Below are 16455 nucleotides of genomic sequence, written 5' to 3'. Positions count from 1 at the left end.
CCAGGAACTATTGTGATTGCCCAAATTGCAACTTAGATTGTATGACTGTACATGCTATACTCTCATCTATCATAAATATTAAATTCTCAACCACTTATACTTTAATATGTTTTAACTTTATCTCTTCGACCAGCTCAGAACTGAAGATTCCATTGAAGATAATTCAATTGCTTTGCATTCTGGAAGGGGCATATTTTTAATCTATTTTCGTGTTGCACCAGGAGTAAGTGAATTTCAGGTGCATAGACCGTGAATGAGGGGAGAGACCTTTGTGCCATTTGGCATCACAGAGGCCAAATATCGGGTGGCACTTGCTAACTGACGCTGATCTGTCAAATTGTCTAGGACAAGGTTGGGATTCACCAGTCTTTTCAGCCATCCTCTTTATTGCAAGCTAAAACTAAACTTCACAGAATTCTTGCTGTTTAACTAGTTAGCCATCCTGAAAATGCCAACCTATGCTGATCAGGGCTGACTTTTCTCTCTGTCTGTCTCCTCTCTTTTGGCAACATACCTTTGGCAGTCTCAGGAATGCTGTTCCTATATCCTATCCCCCACCTTGCCTTTCCTGAGGTATCTCTGCCTCCAGACATTTCTAGTCTTTCTTACCCCCATCAAACTCTCCTCTCCTGGTACTCTTTACCCAGGGCTTTGCTCTATGAGCAAAGGAAATCTGTTGATATCAGTTTGATAGTGGATACTCTTGTTTTAACAGGGACTTTTAATACCTGTATCTAGATGAATGAAAAATGTGGGAATTTCTCTCCATATTACAAGGGCTGGTTTTTGTATACTTCTTCTATGGCATCTGTCAAATAATACCACATAAGCGTTTTGAATGCCAATCACAGTTTTGGCATCTTACCCCTTCTGCATGTTGTCTGCCTGGCCATAGTGCTGTAGGTAGGACTGCTAACTAGCAGGAGGCTAGGGAACAGGAGAACAGAAAGAAGGAGAAACCAAAATGGCAGAAGATGCTGTAAGAAAGAGAAGAAGACAGTGAGAGATAAGGAGCTGTTTGTAGTGTACATAATTTGTGATTTACTTCTTGTCACACTGGAATGGCTGCAGGATAGCTTGGTGTCATTGGTTCACGAGTCTCTAGAAATGTCCCAGCCTTCACTGGTGCACTCTTGAATATTTTACTAATGGAACTCCATCTTTACTTGCTGATACTTTGGGTCCTTTAGGAAGTGACTATAAACTCCTCCAAGAATTACAGCTGGAAGAGGGGAAGGCTTTGGGAAGTTGTGATTTTGCAAAGTCCCGAGCCCTTATTGAATTTTTGCTAGATGCTCAAATGGTATCTAAATACCCAAAATAAGCTTAGCCCTTAATATGTCAATCAGATCAAAACTAAGATGGAATATCTGAAGCCTAGATAGTGCTTCCTGCTCTCTTTCCTTTCTTCCCTCCCTCCCTTTTCCACTGAGCCCATTGATACTCGTTTGCATTGTTAAGTTACAGATAACGGATGGATGTTCTTTCTCCTGACTCTTTGCAGGCCTTAAAATGCTTTAAAGAATTATTTCCAGGATAATTCTTTCCTTTGGTAATTCCCAGGCATATTTGACTTGAGCAGTAATCTCTCGATGGGTATTTAAATTAGTTTTGCCAGGAAGAGTCAGCATCTGCGGTGGGTATTTGGACAACAGATTAATTTCATAAAACAGACACTTCTGCTTATTGTGTTGTTAACTTATGAGTACAGGCCCCATTAACTATTGTTAGAATTGAAAACTCCAAGGTGGGCTTCCCTGGTGGAGCAGTGGTTGGGAGTCCGCCTGCCGATGCAGGGGGCACGGGTTCGTGCCCTGGTCCGGGAAGATCGCTGTGGAGCGACTGGGTCCGTGAGCCATGGCTGCTGAGCCTGTGCGTCCGGGGCCTGTGCTCCGCAACGGGAGAGGCAGCAACAGTGAGAGGCCCACGTACCGAAAAAAAAAAAATACAAAAAAAAAAATACAAAAGAAAACCTCCAAGGTACATGGCAAATGTATTTTCAAGTGTACATCAGAGCATAATAGATCTCTTTAAGATCTGTATATAGTGTGCAGGAAACCACTCAGAGGCCAAGATGACGTTTGACTTCAATGTTTCTCAAGTGTTCTTTTACTTTATTGCCTTCAACAAAGCTACATAGTTTTCTTTGCAGGTTTCCTTAGTGTTTCTACTAAATAGAATATACTAGTTATTTCCACTTTTAGGAGTTGTATTAGTGGCACAGTATCTGGTGTGTTGACTAAGATTCTTTGTTCTCTTGCCATCACTTTTTTGGGTACCTTTTTCATTCAGTTAAATTAAACTGTTATTGAGTACCTGCTTTCTGCTGGGCCCTTTGCTAGGTTCTGTGGGCATGGGAGGGAACAAAACATATATAATCTTTGCTCATTTAGAGTTTACAAGCTGGCATTGAATATAGATATTAAACCAGTAACTACAAGTATGATGAGTGCTATATAGGAAGTGGTATGGGACCTACCTTAATCTAAGGAATCAGGCAAGGATTCCCTGAGGAAGTTACACTTAAGTTGAGACTTTAGGGATAATGTATCAGATATGAATAGTGTTCAACTGCTGGTAATAAACATCCCCTTCCCTCACTAAGGGAAAGAAATCAGTGAATGAAAAAAGAGAAGCTTAGTTTTCCTCTTATTTAAAAAAAGTTCATGTCTAGTGAGGTAGGTTTACAATATCTTCAGTATCCCAAAGTCCTTATATTTTTTTACTCTGCTATTCATAGGCACATGGCTTCCATCCTCAGAGTTGCCTCATGGTAGTAAGATGGATGCTGTGGCTCCATCTGTTATGTCTCCATTCCAGACAGGACAAAGCAGGGAGAAATAAGGACAAAGGTCCCCCAGTTAAGTCAGCTCACCTCTTTTAAGGAGATTTCTTGACATCCTACCTCCATAACATTGACCCACTCTTAGTTACATGGCCACTCCTATCTATAAAGAAGACTAGAAAATGTCGTTTTTTAGCTGGCACATTGCCAGTCCTAACAGAAGTGGGGTTCTGTTTCTAAATGATTCACTTTGTTATAAAGCAGAAACTAATAACACCATTGTAAAGCAATTATACTCCAATAAATATGTTAAAAAATAGATATGGATGTTTGGTAGGCAGTTTTTTATGTCTGCTTCAGATGAGTAGGAGTTAGCTAAGTCAAGAGGGGATACTTCTCAACAGTTATGTTTTATTGATTAGGTGCATGTGATCAATTTTAACAGCATTTAACCCCTTCATAATCTTTGCCACAATCCCTTCTATTGTATCTTACAAAAAATAGCCCCACTTTGGTCTTAGATTATTTTGTTTATGGGGTGACGCAGGGTAATCTAAGTGGATATATATGAGTACAATCCAGGAAGCTTTTCTGATTTACACATCACTTGTTTCTAAGTTATGTTACTGCTGCTACTTAGAAGTAGCTAACCACTTGAGCTCTCAGGAACTAGAACTCATTTTAACTTTCCCTTTCTGCCTCATTGATTGCAGATCACTTCTGAGGAGGTAACACATTGCTCTTGTAATTCTTACCTTGAACTATTTTAGTGTTGGAGTTTTGTCTCTGATCATTGGGATCTTTGAGTTAATACACCAAAAACTCTGAATCATGGTAAAGAACTGCCAGCATTATTGAACACATCCATTGTGGCTGAACACCTATACAAACCCAACAAAGCCTCTCAACCCTTCTATTCCACCAAGACTTTGAAAGTTTTAGCAAAGCCTGAGATGGTGTTTTCATCATTTACTTTTTTTTACTTTGGTTGGGACCTTGGGTAGGCTCTTTCTAGTGTGTGGAAGCGTATTGTTTGCCCACATCTGAAGAGACAGCAGTTTCACGTCCTGAGGAGGGTAGTAATTGCTGCAAAAAGTTTTGCTATTATCTGCACAAAGTAACATATTCTCTTCTTTTTCTATTTGAATTACTTCCTTATCCATCATGACTTAGGCGTTGCAGCCTCTCATGCCTCCCATGTTCTCATAAGACTGATGTGTTTAGATTTATTTATTTTTCTTTTGGCCAGAGGTTTTGGGAATCTCTTACCAAAGTCCCTAATGACGGATTGTGACCAAAAATATATTTATTACTACCTAGATTGAAGAAGCTTTATTTTTTCTCTATATTTTATTTATTTTTTTGTCTAAAATAATCTGATCTGTTTTGAACTAAGGAGTTCCATGACCTCAAAATTTGTGTCCTCTTCCAAACTTATGCACTCTCTTCATTTATTTATTTATTTGCAAATCCTAGGAACAAGTTCAGAAGCAGGGAAAACCAATTTGCAAATTCATCATTCACCCCTAATCATGTGTGTATTTGAATTACAGACACCTGCTTTTATTCATCTGTACATGTTAGTGTGTTTAAATTTCCACAACTCTGTGTGGATTTTAGTCTTAACATTTTGCTTTGTCTAGGCTCAGGGTAATACTTTCAGAGAAAGATGTAGCAAGGTATAGAGTCACAGATAGGCTCATAAGAGGAATCTTAGCTGGGAAATTAGTGAATTGTTAGCTTACCTCTATTTCAGCTGGAGCCAGCATCTTGACAGTTAATTTGTGACAGTACAAAATGGTTCCTGTCTAGTTGCATAGCTCCATCCCCAGCCACAGAACTACATGATGGCAGGCATATAATCTCTAACAGTTCTAGGCAATTCCACAAGTTGTCTCTTTGCTTTTTTACATCTGGTTTGTTGTCATTGCTGTTCTTAAGGGAGTTTGTGCTGTGACGTTCTAACTTTTGTTTTTTTTTAACATCATTTTTTGGAGTATAATTGTTTTACAGTGTTGTGTTAGTTTCTGCTGTATAACAAAGTGAATCAGCTTTATGTACACATATATCCCCATATCTCCTCCCTCTTGTGTCTCCCTCCCACCCTCCCTATCCCACCCCTCTAGGTGGTCACAAAGCACCTAGCTGATCTCCCTGTGCTGTGGGGCTGCTTCTCACTAGCTATCTATTTTACATTTGGTAGTGTATATATGTCCATGCCACTCTCTCACTTTGTCCCAGTTTACCCTTCCCCCTCCCCGTGTCCTCAACTCCATTCTCTACATCTGCATCTTTATTCCCACCCTGCCCCTAGGTCCTTCAGAACCTTCTTTATTTTAGATGCATATATATGTGTTAGCATACGGTATTTGTTTTTCTCTTTCTGACTTACTTCACTCTATATGACAGACTCTAGGTCCATTCACCTCACTACAAATAACTCAATCTTGTTTCTTTTTATGGCTGACTAATATTTTATTGTACATATGTGCCACATCTACTTTATCCATTCACCTGTCGCTGGACACTTAGGTTGTTTCCATGTCCTGGTTATTGTAAAAAGAGCTGCACTGAACATTGGGGTACATGACTCTTTTTGAATTATGGTATTCTCAGGGTATATGCCCAGTAGTGGGATTGCTGGGTAGTATGCTAGTTCTATTTTTAGATTTTAAGGAACATCCACACTGTTCTCCATAGTGGCTGTATCAATTTATTTTCCCACCAACAGTGTAAGAGGGTTCCCTTTTCTCCACACCATCTCCAGCATTTATTGTTTGTACATTTTTTGATGATAGCCATTCTGACTTATGTGAGATGATACCTCATTGTAGTTTTGATTTGCATTTCTCTAATGATTAGTGATGTTGAGCATCCTTTCTTGTGTTTGTTGGCAATCTGTCTATCTTCTTTGGAGAAATGTCTGTTTAGGTCTTCTGCCCATTTTTGGATTGGGTTGTTTGTTTTTCTGATATTGAGCTGCATTAGCAGCTTGTATATTTTGGAGATTAATCCTTTGTCAGTTGCTTCATTTGCAAATATTTTCTCCCATTCTGAGGGTTGTCTTTTTGTCTTGTTTATGGTTTCCTTTGCTGTACAAAAGCTTTGAAGTTTCATTAGGTCCCATTTGTTTATATTTGTTTTTATTTCCCTTTATCTAGGAGGTGGGTCAAGAAGTATCTTGCTGTGATTTATGTCATAGAGTGTTCTGCCTATGTTTTCCTCTAAGAGATTTATAGTGTCTGGCCTTATATTTAGGACTTTAATCCATTTTGAGTTTATTTTTGTATATGGTGTTAGTGAGTGTTCTAATTTCATTCTTTTACATATAGCTGTCCAGTTTTCCCAGCAACACTTGTTGAAGAGGCTGTCTTTTCTCCACTGTATATTCCTGCCTCCTTTATCAAAGATAAGGTGACCATATGTGCATGGGTTTATCACTGGGCTTTCTATCCTCTTCCATTGATCTATATTTCTGTTTCAGTGCCAGTATCATACTGTCTTGATTACTGTAGCTTTGTGGCATAGTCTGAAGACAGGGAGACTGATACCTTCAGCTCCGTTTTTCTTTCTCAAGATTGCTTTGGCTATTCGGGGTCTTTTGTGTTTCCATACAAATTGTGAGATTTTTTGCTCTAGTTCTGTGAAAAGTGCCAGTGGTAGTTTGATAGGGATTGCTCTGAATCTGTAGCTTGCTTTGGGTAGTATCGTCATCTTCACAATGTTGATTCTTCCAATCCAAGAACATGGTATATCTCTCCATCTATTTGTATCATCTTTAATTTGTTTCATCAGTGTCTCATAATTTTCTGCATACAGGTCTTTTGTCTCCTTTGGTAGGTTTTTTCCTAGATATTTTATTCTTTTTCTTGCAGTGGTAAATAGGAGTGTTTTCTTAACTTCACTTTCAGATTTCTCATCATTAATGTATAGGAATGCGAGAGATTTCTGTGCATTAATTTTGTATCCTGCTACTTTACCAAATGCATTGATTAGCTCTAGTCGTTTTCTGGTAGCATCTATAGGATTCTATGTATAGTATCATGTCATCTGCAAACAGTGACAGCTTTACTTCTTTTCTGATTTGGATTCCTTTTATTTCTTTTTCTTCTCTGATTGCTGTGGCTAAAACTTCCAAAACAGTGTTGAATAATAGTGGTGAAAGTGGGCAACCTTGTTTTTTTCCTGATCTTAGTGGCAATGGTTTCAGTTATTCACCACTGAGGACGATGTTGGCTGTGAGTTCATCATATATGGCCTTTATTATGTCGAGGAAAGTTCCCTCTATGCCTACTTTCTGGAGGTTTTTTATCATAAATGTGTGTTGAATTTTGTCAAAAGCTCTCTGTGCATTTTTGAGATGATCATATGGTTTTTCTCCTTCAATTTGTTGATATGGTGTATCACATTGATTGATTTTCATATATTGAAGAATCCTTGCATTCCTGGAACAAACCCCATTTGATCATGGTGTATGATCCTTTTAATGTGCTGTTAGATTCTCTTTGCTAGTATTTTATTGAGGATTTTGGCATCTATGTTCATAAGTGATATTGGCCTGTACTTTTCTTTCTTTGTGACATCTTTTTCTGGTTTTAGTATCAGGGTGATGTTGTCCTCGTAGAATGAGTTTGGGAGTGTTCCTCCCTCTGCTATATTTTGGAGGAGTTTGAGAAGGATAGTTGTTAGGTCTTCTCTAAATGTTTTATAGAATTTTCCTGTGAAACCATCTGGTCCTGGGCTTTTGTTTGTTGGAAGGTTTTTAATCACAGTTTCAAATTTAGTGCTTGTGATTGGTCTGTTTATATTTTCTATTTCTTCCTGGTTCAGTCTCATAAGGTTGTGGTTTTCTAAGAATGTGTCCATTTTATTGGCATATAGTTGCTTGTAGTAATCTCTTATGATCCTCTGTACTTCTGCAGTGTCAGTTGTTACTTCTTTTTCATTTCTAATTCTGCTGATTTGTGTCTTCTCCCTTTTTTTCTTGATGAGCCTGGCTAATGGCTTATCAATTTTGTTTATCTTCTCAAAGAATCAGCTTTTATCTTTATTGATCTTTGTTATCATTTCCTTCATTTGTTTTTCATTTATTTCTGATCTGATCTTTATGATTTCTTTCCTTCTGCTAACTTCGGGGATTTTTTATTCTTCTTTCTCTAATTGCTTTAGGTGTAATGTTAGGTTGTTTATTTGTGATGTTTCTTGTTTCTTGATGTAAGTTTGTATTGCTATAAACTTCCCTCTTAGAACAGCTTTTGCTGCCTCCCATAGGTTTTGGATTGTCGTGTTTTCATTGTCATTTATTTCTACGTATGTTTTGATCTCCTCTTTGATTTCTTCAGTGATCTCTTGGTTATTAAGTAGTGAATTGTTTAGCCTCCATGTGTTTGTATTTTTTACAGATGTTTTCCTGTAATTGATATCTAGTCTCATAGTGTTGTGGTCGGAAAAGATACTTGATACAATTTCAATTTTCTTAAGTTTACCAAGGCTTGATTTGTGACCCAAGATATGAACTATCCTGGAGAGTGTTCCATTAACACTTGAGAAAAAAGTGTATTCTGTTGTTTTGGGATGGAATGTCCTATAAATATCAATTAAGTCCATCTTGTTTAACGTGTCATTTAAAGCTTGTATTTTGTTTTTTATTTTCATTTTGGATGATCTGTCCATTGGTGAATGTGGGATGTTGTAGTCCCCTACTGTGATTGTTTTACTGTCAATTTCCCTTTTTATGGCTGTTAGCGTTTGCCTTATGTATTGAGGTGCTCCCATGTTGGGTGCATAAATACTTACAATTCGTATATGTTCTTCTTGGATTGATCCCTTGATCATTATGTAGTGTCCTTCTTTGTCTCTTGTAATAGTCTTTGTTTTAAAGTCTATTTTGTCTGATATGAGAATTGCTACTCCTGCTTGCTTTTGATTTTCATTTGCATGGAATATATTTTTCCATCCCATCATTTTCAGTCTGTATGTGTCCCTAGGTCTGAAGTGGTTCTCTTGTAGACAGCATATATACGGGTCTTGTTTTTGTATCAAATGTTGGTGTGTTTAATATTGTCCCAGAGGTCTCTGAAACTGTCCTCAATTGTTTTCATTCTTTTTTCTTTATTCTGCTCTGTGGTAATTATTTCCACTGTTTTATCTTCCAGGTCACTTATCTGTTCTTCTGCCTCAGTTATTGTGCTATTGATTCTTTCTACAGAATTTTAAATTTCATTTATTATGTTGTTCATCATTGTTTGTTTGCTCTTTCATTCTTCTAGGTCCTTGTTAAATGTTTCTTGTATTTTATCCATTGTATTTCCAAAATTTTGGATCATCTGTACTATCATTCTTCTGAATTCTTTTTCATGTAGACTCCGTTTCCTCTTCATTTCTTTGTTCTGTTGGGTTTTTAGCTTGCTCCATCATCTGCTGTGAATTTCTCTGTCTTTTCTTTTTGCTTAACTTACTGTGTTTGTGGTTTCCTTTTCACAGGCTGCAGGTTTGTAGTTCCCGTTGATTTTGCTCTCTGCCCCCAGTGGGTAAGGTTGGTTCCGTGGGCTGTGTAGCCTTCCTGACAGAGGGGACTGGTGCCTGTGTTCTGGTGGATGAGGCTGAATCTTGTCTTTCTGGTGGGCAGGACCATGTCTGGTGGCGCATTTTAGGGTTTCTGTGACCTTATGATTTTAGGCAACCTCTCTGCTTATGGGTGGGGTTGTGTTCCTGTCTTGCTAGTTTTTTGGCATAGGGTGTCCAGCACTGTAGCTTGCTGGTCGTTGATTGGAGCTGGGTCTTAATGCTGAGATGGAGATCTCTGGGAGAGTTTTCACCGTTTGATATTCCGTGGGGCTGGGAGGTCTCTGGTGGAGCAATGTCCTGAACTCTGCTCTTCCACCTTAGAGCCTCAGGCCTGACAGCCAGCTGGAGCACCAAGACCTTGTCAGCCACGTGGCTCAGAATAAAAGGGAGAAAAGGGAAGAAAGAAAGAAAGACAGAAAGAAAGAGAGAGAGAGAGAGAGAGAGAGAGAGAGAGAGAGAGAGAGAGAGAGAGAGAGAGAATGAAGGAAAATACAGTAAAGTTATTAAAATAAAAAATTAAATTAAGAAATTTAAAAAGTAATAAAAAAAGAAAGAAGAGAGCAACCAAGCCAATAAACAATTCCACCAATGACAACAAGTGCTAAAAACTATACTAAAAAAAATCCAAATCAAAACAAACCCAACCAACAAAAACTGGACAGAGATAACCCTAGGGCTAATGGTAAAAGCAAAGCTATACAGACAAATTCACACCAGGAAGCATATACATACACACCCACAAAAAGAGGAAAAGGAAAACACATATATATATATATATATAAATCAAAAAAAAAGGAAGAGAGCAACCAAATCAATAACCAAATCTACCAATGATAATAAGCTCTAAATACTAAACTAAGATAAACATAAAACCAGATACAAATTAGATGCAGAATGCAAACCCCAAATTTACAGTTGTTCCCAAAGTCCACCGTGTCAATTTTGGGATGACTTGTTGTCTCTTTAGGTATTCTACAGATGCATGGTACATCAAGTTGATTGTGGGGATTTAATCCGCTGCTCCTGAGGCTGCTGGGAGAAATTTCCCTTTCTCTTCTGTGTTCGCAGAGCTCCCGGGGTTCAGCTTTGGATTTGGCCCCAGCTCTGCGTGTAGGTCGCCTGAGGGCGTCTGTTCTTTGCCCAGACAGGACTGTGTTAGAGGAGCAGCTGATTAGGGGACTCTGGCTCACTCCGGCCGGGGGGAGTGAGGGGTATGGAATGTGGGGCGAGCCTGTGGTGGCAGAGGCCGGCGTGACATTGCACCAGCCTGAGGTGTGCCGTGTGTTCTCCCGAGGAAGTTGTCCCTGGATCACGGGACCGTGGTGGTGGTGGGCTGCACAGGCTCCCCAGAAGGGGGGTGTGGATAGTGACCTGTGCTCGCATACAGGCTTCTTGGTGGCTGCAGCAGCAGCCTTAGCACTCATGCCCGTCTCTCGTGTCTGCGCCAATAGCTGCAGCTCGCGCCTGTCTCTTGAGCTCATTTAGGCGGTGATCTGAATCCCCTCTCCTCGCACACCCTGAAACAATGGTCTCTTGCTTCTTAGGCAGGTCCAGACTTTTTCCCAGACTCCCTCCCGGCTAGCTGTGGTGCTCTAGCCTCCTTCAGGCTGTGTTCACACAGCCAACCCCAGTCCTCTCCCTGGGATCTGACCTCTGAAGCCTGAGCCTCAGCTCCCAACCGTCACCTTCCCCAGCGGGTGAACAGACAAGCCTCTCGGGCTGGTGAGTGCTGGTGGGCACTGATCCTCTGTGCGGGAATCTCTCTGCTTTGCCTTCTGCACCCCTGTTGCTGTGCTCTCCTCCGTGGCTCTGAAGCTTCCCCCCGCCCACCTCCCTTCCCACCCCCCTGTCTCTGCCAGTGAAGGGCCTTCCTAGTGTGTGGAAACACTTCCTCCTTCACAGCTCCCTCCCAGAGGTGCAGGTCCTATCCCTATTCTTTTGTCTCTGTTTTTCCTTTTTTATTTTGCCCTACGCAGGTACATGGGGAGTTTCTTGCATTTTGGGAAGTCTGAGGTCTTCTGCCAGCATTTAGTAGGTGTTCTGTAGGAGTTGTTCCACATGTAGATATATTTTTGATGTATTTGTGTGGAGGAAGGTGATCTCCATGTCTTAGTCCTCCGCTGTCTTGAAGTTTCCCCCTCTCACTTTTAAAGCACACTTAATTTCCTTACTAAACTGAAGTTTTGATTTTTAAAGGTAATTCATCTGCATTGCATTTATGAATGTAGGTTACCTTGGGCTGGGAAGACATTCTTTCTGTCCATTTATATTCTCCATATTTTCTTTCATATTTCATATGTCTATAAACACTAAAGCTAGCTTAGATTTTGTTTCAATAGTATGGACATAAATGTCACTGAGTGTTGTTTGATACTAAAATGATAAGCAGCAAGTCACTGCCCTTGGTAAGGATTTAAGGAAATAAAGAGATCAGATCTAAACCAGGAGTGAGACATTGTGAGTAAATGAGTCTTTCAGATTCAAGTCTTCACTTGCATGGGGTAAGAGCAGTGTACCTAATATGTACACATAATTAACCGAAGAAAATTGCATATTATTCTAGCTCCCAAAGGGCTGAGGTGGGCTTAGTGAGATTGGTGTGTAGGCTTAGACCGATTACATTCCTAGGGGTGCTGAGTGCGTTTACCTTTTTCTCTTCCCAGAGAGTGATCTATTCACTTAGGCAGTGGGTAAGCTGAAAGCAAGCACTGTCTTTGCAGAGAAGCTTCTGAGATGACTGAGTTCCCTGCCCTGGTCTTTGTCAATTCACAAGATATTAGAGGTATCTTCCTCTGGGGTCTCTGCCCTCTGTGTATGCTGGGGATCCAGGTCTCCTTATGTTGTTCATTTGAAGCAGCCTACCATAGGGAAGGAACACTGTATGTGGATTTGGGGTGACACATGAATGGCGTTCTCTTAATGAATTGTGTTGAGAAAAGAACTACCTCTTCAAATTTTAAGATAGCTACTTGAAACTAAAAACTTAAAAGAAACTTAAGAGAGCTTTATGTTGAGCCTATTGAGAAGATTCTACTAGATTGTCATTCATCACTGTTCTGCTCTGGGAGTATGAGCAAGTGACCTGTAATATCAGTCTGAAGGTCAGCTGGGATTTCCTCTTCATAGCTGGTCATATGGCTGTGGTTCCATGGCTCAAAGGTTAAGGTCTCTATGCCTCTGTGCCTTAAATTGTGGACAAAAAGGACAGGGATCCCACAGCCTTCCAGACATTTCTTTTCTTTTCTTTCTTTTTCTGACTTCCAGGGAGCTCACTCAGAGTTATAGAAATAGAAGTTAGTTATTGAACTGTTCCCCCACTTGCACCTCCTTACTCCCCACCTCCAAACAAACACTCAAACTAATTCTTTAGAGCTATTACTTGGAGAGTTATGAGATAAGCCTCAGAGGAAATGTTGAGGAAGAAGCATCTTTTGGGGAAACTCTGAAGGTGTGAATTCTGTCCTACTGGAGGGATACTGGGGTCTCCTGGGGAAAGCACTAGATTTGGATGAAATTGAATGTGGGTGGATCATCTATAGACTCTTCCACTCATAGTGTTTGGGTCTACACAAAGTGTTTCCCAAGTATATCCCAAGATGTTTCCCATACTTTCATACTTTCTGCCTCCCAGGATCATATGTGTATTTTTTTTAAAAAAAATGTTGGAGTATATTTGCTTTACAATGTTGTGTTAGTTTCTACTGTACAGCAAAGTGAATCAGCTATACGTATACATATATCCCCTCTTTTTTGCATTTCCTTCCCATTTAGGTCACCACAGAGCATTGAGTAGAGTTCCCTGTGCTATACAGTAGGTTCTCATTAGGTTATCTATTTTATACATAGTATCAATAATGTTTACATGTCAGTCCCAATCTCCCAATTTGTCCCACCCCCCTTTCCCCTTTAGTATCCATATGTTTGTTCTCTACGTCTGTGTCTGTATTTTTGCTTTGTAAATAAGATCGTCTATACCAATTTTTTCAGATTCCACATATATGCGTTAATATACAATACTTGTTTTTCTCTTTCTGACTTACTTCACTTTCTAAGAACATATATGTTTTGAATAATGATAACTCATCAGATGGCAACACTGAGAGTTTTCAGGGAAGAGGCAGAGAAAGGGCTTTTGACAAACCCTCATTTTGCAGAGGTGGCCAGGCAACCCTGACATGGAACTGTGCTGGAGATTGCAGAAACATTGTCCTGTGTATGGGGAAGGCACTTATCTTTTTGGTGATAATGCTCATTTGCTATTTGGTTGCACCTCTGCAAAATTCTGAAAGTTTCATTCTTCAGTACTGAAAGGGGGCTTAAAATGGCTATCTTAAAAATAAGTCGGCAAATTGTGTCCAGGTACATTGAAGGAGGTCTTACCTTTGGTTGGCCTTTTCATACTTTAGACTAGGTTAAAGGCCATTTCCAGAGTTGTGTTGAAATCTGGACTCAGCCTGGATTAGGCCTTAACGTTTAGCTACTTCTAACACTTTTCTCCAAATGATGAAGTATACACCCAATTCAACCATTATTTCTTGAGCCCCCTCCCAAATGCCCCTTTACCAAAATAACTTTCGATGATTGAGGCAGAGCAGTGCCTCTTTGCTCCGTCATTTACTCTTTAAAAAAATCAAGAAACAGGCTAAAACACAGAAATACAATTGTATAAGGAAGGTGTGTTATATATAGACTAATATCAGGCAAGGCCCTGAATTGCAGACTTCTTCCTGCAAAAAAAAAGCAGTCACAGCGCATATTTATAACTTTTTTTTGACATGTACTTTTTTTGTCCTTGCAATCTCTTGTGGTCTCCCCACCTCCTCCGATCCTGCCCCAAGGATTTCTATAAATGTTAAGCTGCTAATATATATTTTTTAAGCTGCTAGTATTTTGATGCATTGTGCAATGTTATGAAAATTTTCATTAGGTCATCCCCATGCAAGAATGTAACAAGTATAAATTGATCTGGAAAACTAGAGCTGTAAACCAGACATTAACAGTTTTCCAGTGGACAGGTAGACATTAACCCTGGGTCCATGCTTTAGTGAAGCCCCTGTAGAAAGCCTTTCTGAGAGCCAAATTAAAACCTTAACTCTAAATGAACTGATATGAAAAGAGCAAAGCATGTCTTACCAATAATTATGAATTCTATTTGCTGAGATCTTCTATGATAGGGTTAAAGTAATCCATGAAAGAATTATTTTAAGAAATATGACCCTATTGAAACTGCAGATAAGAAAGATAAGGAGAGATGGCTAGTTGGGTGTAATTAAATTATGTTCAATCTATGAGTGATGTGTGCATAAGGCCAATTGCACCTTCTGGGTCACACGTAAGGAAGAGATCTCAATATATTCCTTCTGATGGGAAATGAAATTATGTAAGTGATTTAGTGAGGAGATTGGCTGGTGGGACTGGTGGTCAAAAAGAAGTGACGTGATTGGATTTTCAAAGAAAGCATATTACTAATCTAAAATTAAGCATTGCATATCATTAATAGGTAGGGTGGGAATGTGGTTGACAGTGCTACTGCTCAAAAACATGGCCAAGACTTCTCAGATATACTGACTGTTGGAGTCCCTGCTCTGCCTCTGCTCCCTCTTCTGATGGAACCAGTTTCAAACACAGTTGATTTTTAACAGGAGTTGTTGATAAAAATGCTGACTCTCAGCACCTTTACAGTCAGGATAAACTTCTTAAAAATATATTTTTTCATCACACTGTGTTTCCCTTTAGGTTTTTAGTTTTGCCAGCAGTGGGAACAGCAACAAAAATAAAAATAAAAAAGGAGGGGAGATTATTGAGGGGGAGATCTGCGGCTTTTTAAAAATCCAATTCTTCACACTTGTCCCAAAAGGCAATAAAGGACTATCTAAAAGCATCATTTCCCAAAAGGGCCTGTGGGTACCTAAGAAACCAGAACACTGGGGACTAACAATGATTCCTGGGAAAAGCTGATGAAATTGACATTTTATTTTCTCCAAACAGATCAGAATGAAGGATTTCATTGCAGGGAAGAATGCCGGATTCTTGGCCACTCTGACAGGTGCTGGATGCCCCGGAACCCCATTCCCACCCGCTCCAAGTCCCCTGAGCATGTGAGGAACATCATTGCACTATCCATTGAAGCTACTGCTGCCGATGTTGAAGCTTATGATGACTGCGGCCCCACCAAGCGGACTTTCGCAACCTTTGGAAAGGATGTCAGCGACCACCCAGCTGAGGAGAGGCCCACCCTGAAAGGCAGGAGGACTGTTGATGTGACCATCTGCAGCCCCAAAGTCAACGGTGCTATCCGGGAGGCAGGCAATGGCTGTGAGGCTATTAGCCCTGTCACCTCCCCTCTGCACCTCAAGAGCCCTCTGCCTACTAAGCCTTCTGTGTCTTACACCGTTGCCCTGGCGCCCCCGGCCCGTGATCTGGAGCAGTATGTCAACAATGGCCCTTCTCGTCCCTCTGAAGCTGAACCCCGTGGAGCTGACGGCGAGAAAGTCGTGCATGAGGTCAACCCTATTCTGAAGGAAGGTCGAGACAAAGAGTCTCCTGGCGTGAAGCGTCTGAAGGATATCGTTCTCTAAATCAGTCTTGGGGAAGAAGAGAGAGAAACCATGCTGGCTAGCAAAGAAACAGGACCTGATCGTTTTAATTGCTCACCAATGGTTGGTTCTTGAGTGGCTGTATTTCAGAGCTTTCCCTAAATGTATTGTTTATAAGTGACTATCATTCTGTGACAATCCCTCTCGTTTCAACAGGCAGCAGGGGTGTTCCGTTGGAGCAAATTAGCTTTGGCTTGAGTTGTTCATGGGGGCCTTGATGTTGGGGAAACAGAGACAAATTCAGTTGTGAAAAGTATTATGTATTAAGTGTTTGGATTTATATATTTTTGTATGTCAAAATTATAAAAAGATTACCGTTGTTTGTGGAGGATTACATTTTAAAAAAGCAAAAAAAAAAAAAAAGCTCTGGACACCTTTAATAGGCTCGCCACTGTTTTGTAGTGTAGACAAGTTAATGGTCATTTATTGTGTGCTATTCATTGATTCAGTGATGTGAAATCAAGCCCCCCAAATGGTTGTTTCTGAAGCTCGAGTACTTTCTGATGC

At 40.1% G+C, this 16455-nt stretch overlaps 1 protein-coding gene across 3 annotated transcripts in view; it reads left to right on the top strand.

Moving 5' to 3' along the window:
- Window positions 1–15930, top strand: part of PCDH19 (protocadherin 19) — a gene marked incomplete at both ends in the record, with an annotated part of 106603 nt that extends 90673 nt beyond the window's left edge. For all 3 annotated transcript variants that reach the window (XM_082610898.1, XM_082610897.1, XM_082610896.1), the window contains one exon: window positions 15341–15930. In XM_082610898.1, the coding sequence (XP_082467024.1) occupies window positions 15341–15930 (590 nt within the window). The remainder of the gene's footprint in view (window positions 1–15340) is intronic.
- Between the last annotated feature and the right edge of the window lie 525 nt (window positions 15931–16455).

This window comes from Mesoplodon mirus (assembly GCF_964341445.2).
Source record: "Mesoplodon mirus genome assembly, chromosome: X".
Classification (NCBI taxonomy): Eukaryota; Metazoa; Chordata; class Mammalia; order Artiodactyla; family Ziphiidae; genus Mesoplodon; species Mesoplodon mirus.
Note: the sequence above shows the minus strand (reverse complement) of the source record. Positions and strands in the feature narration are given on the sequence as shown.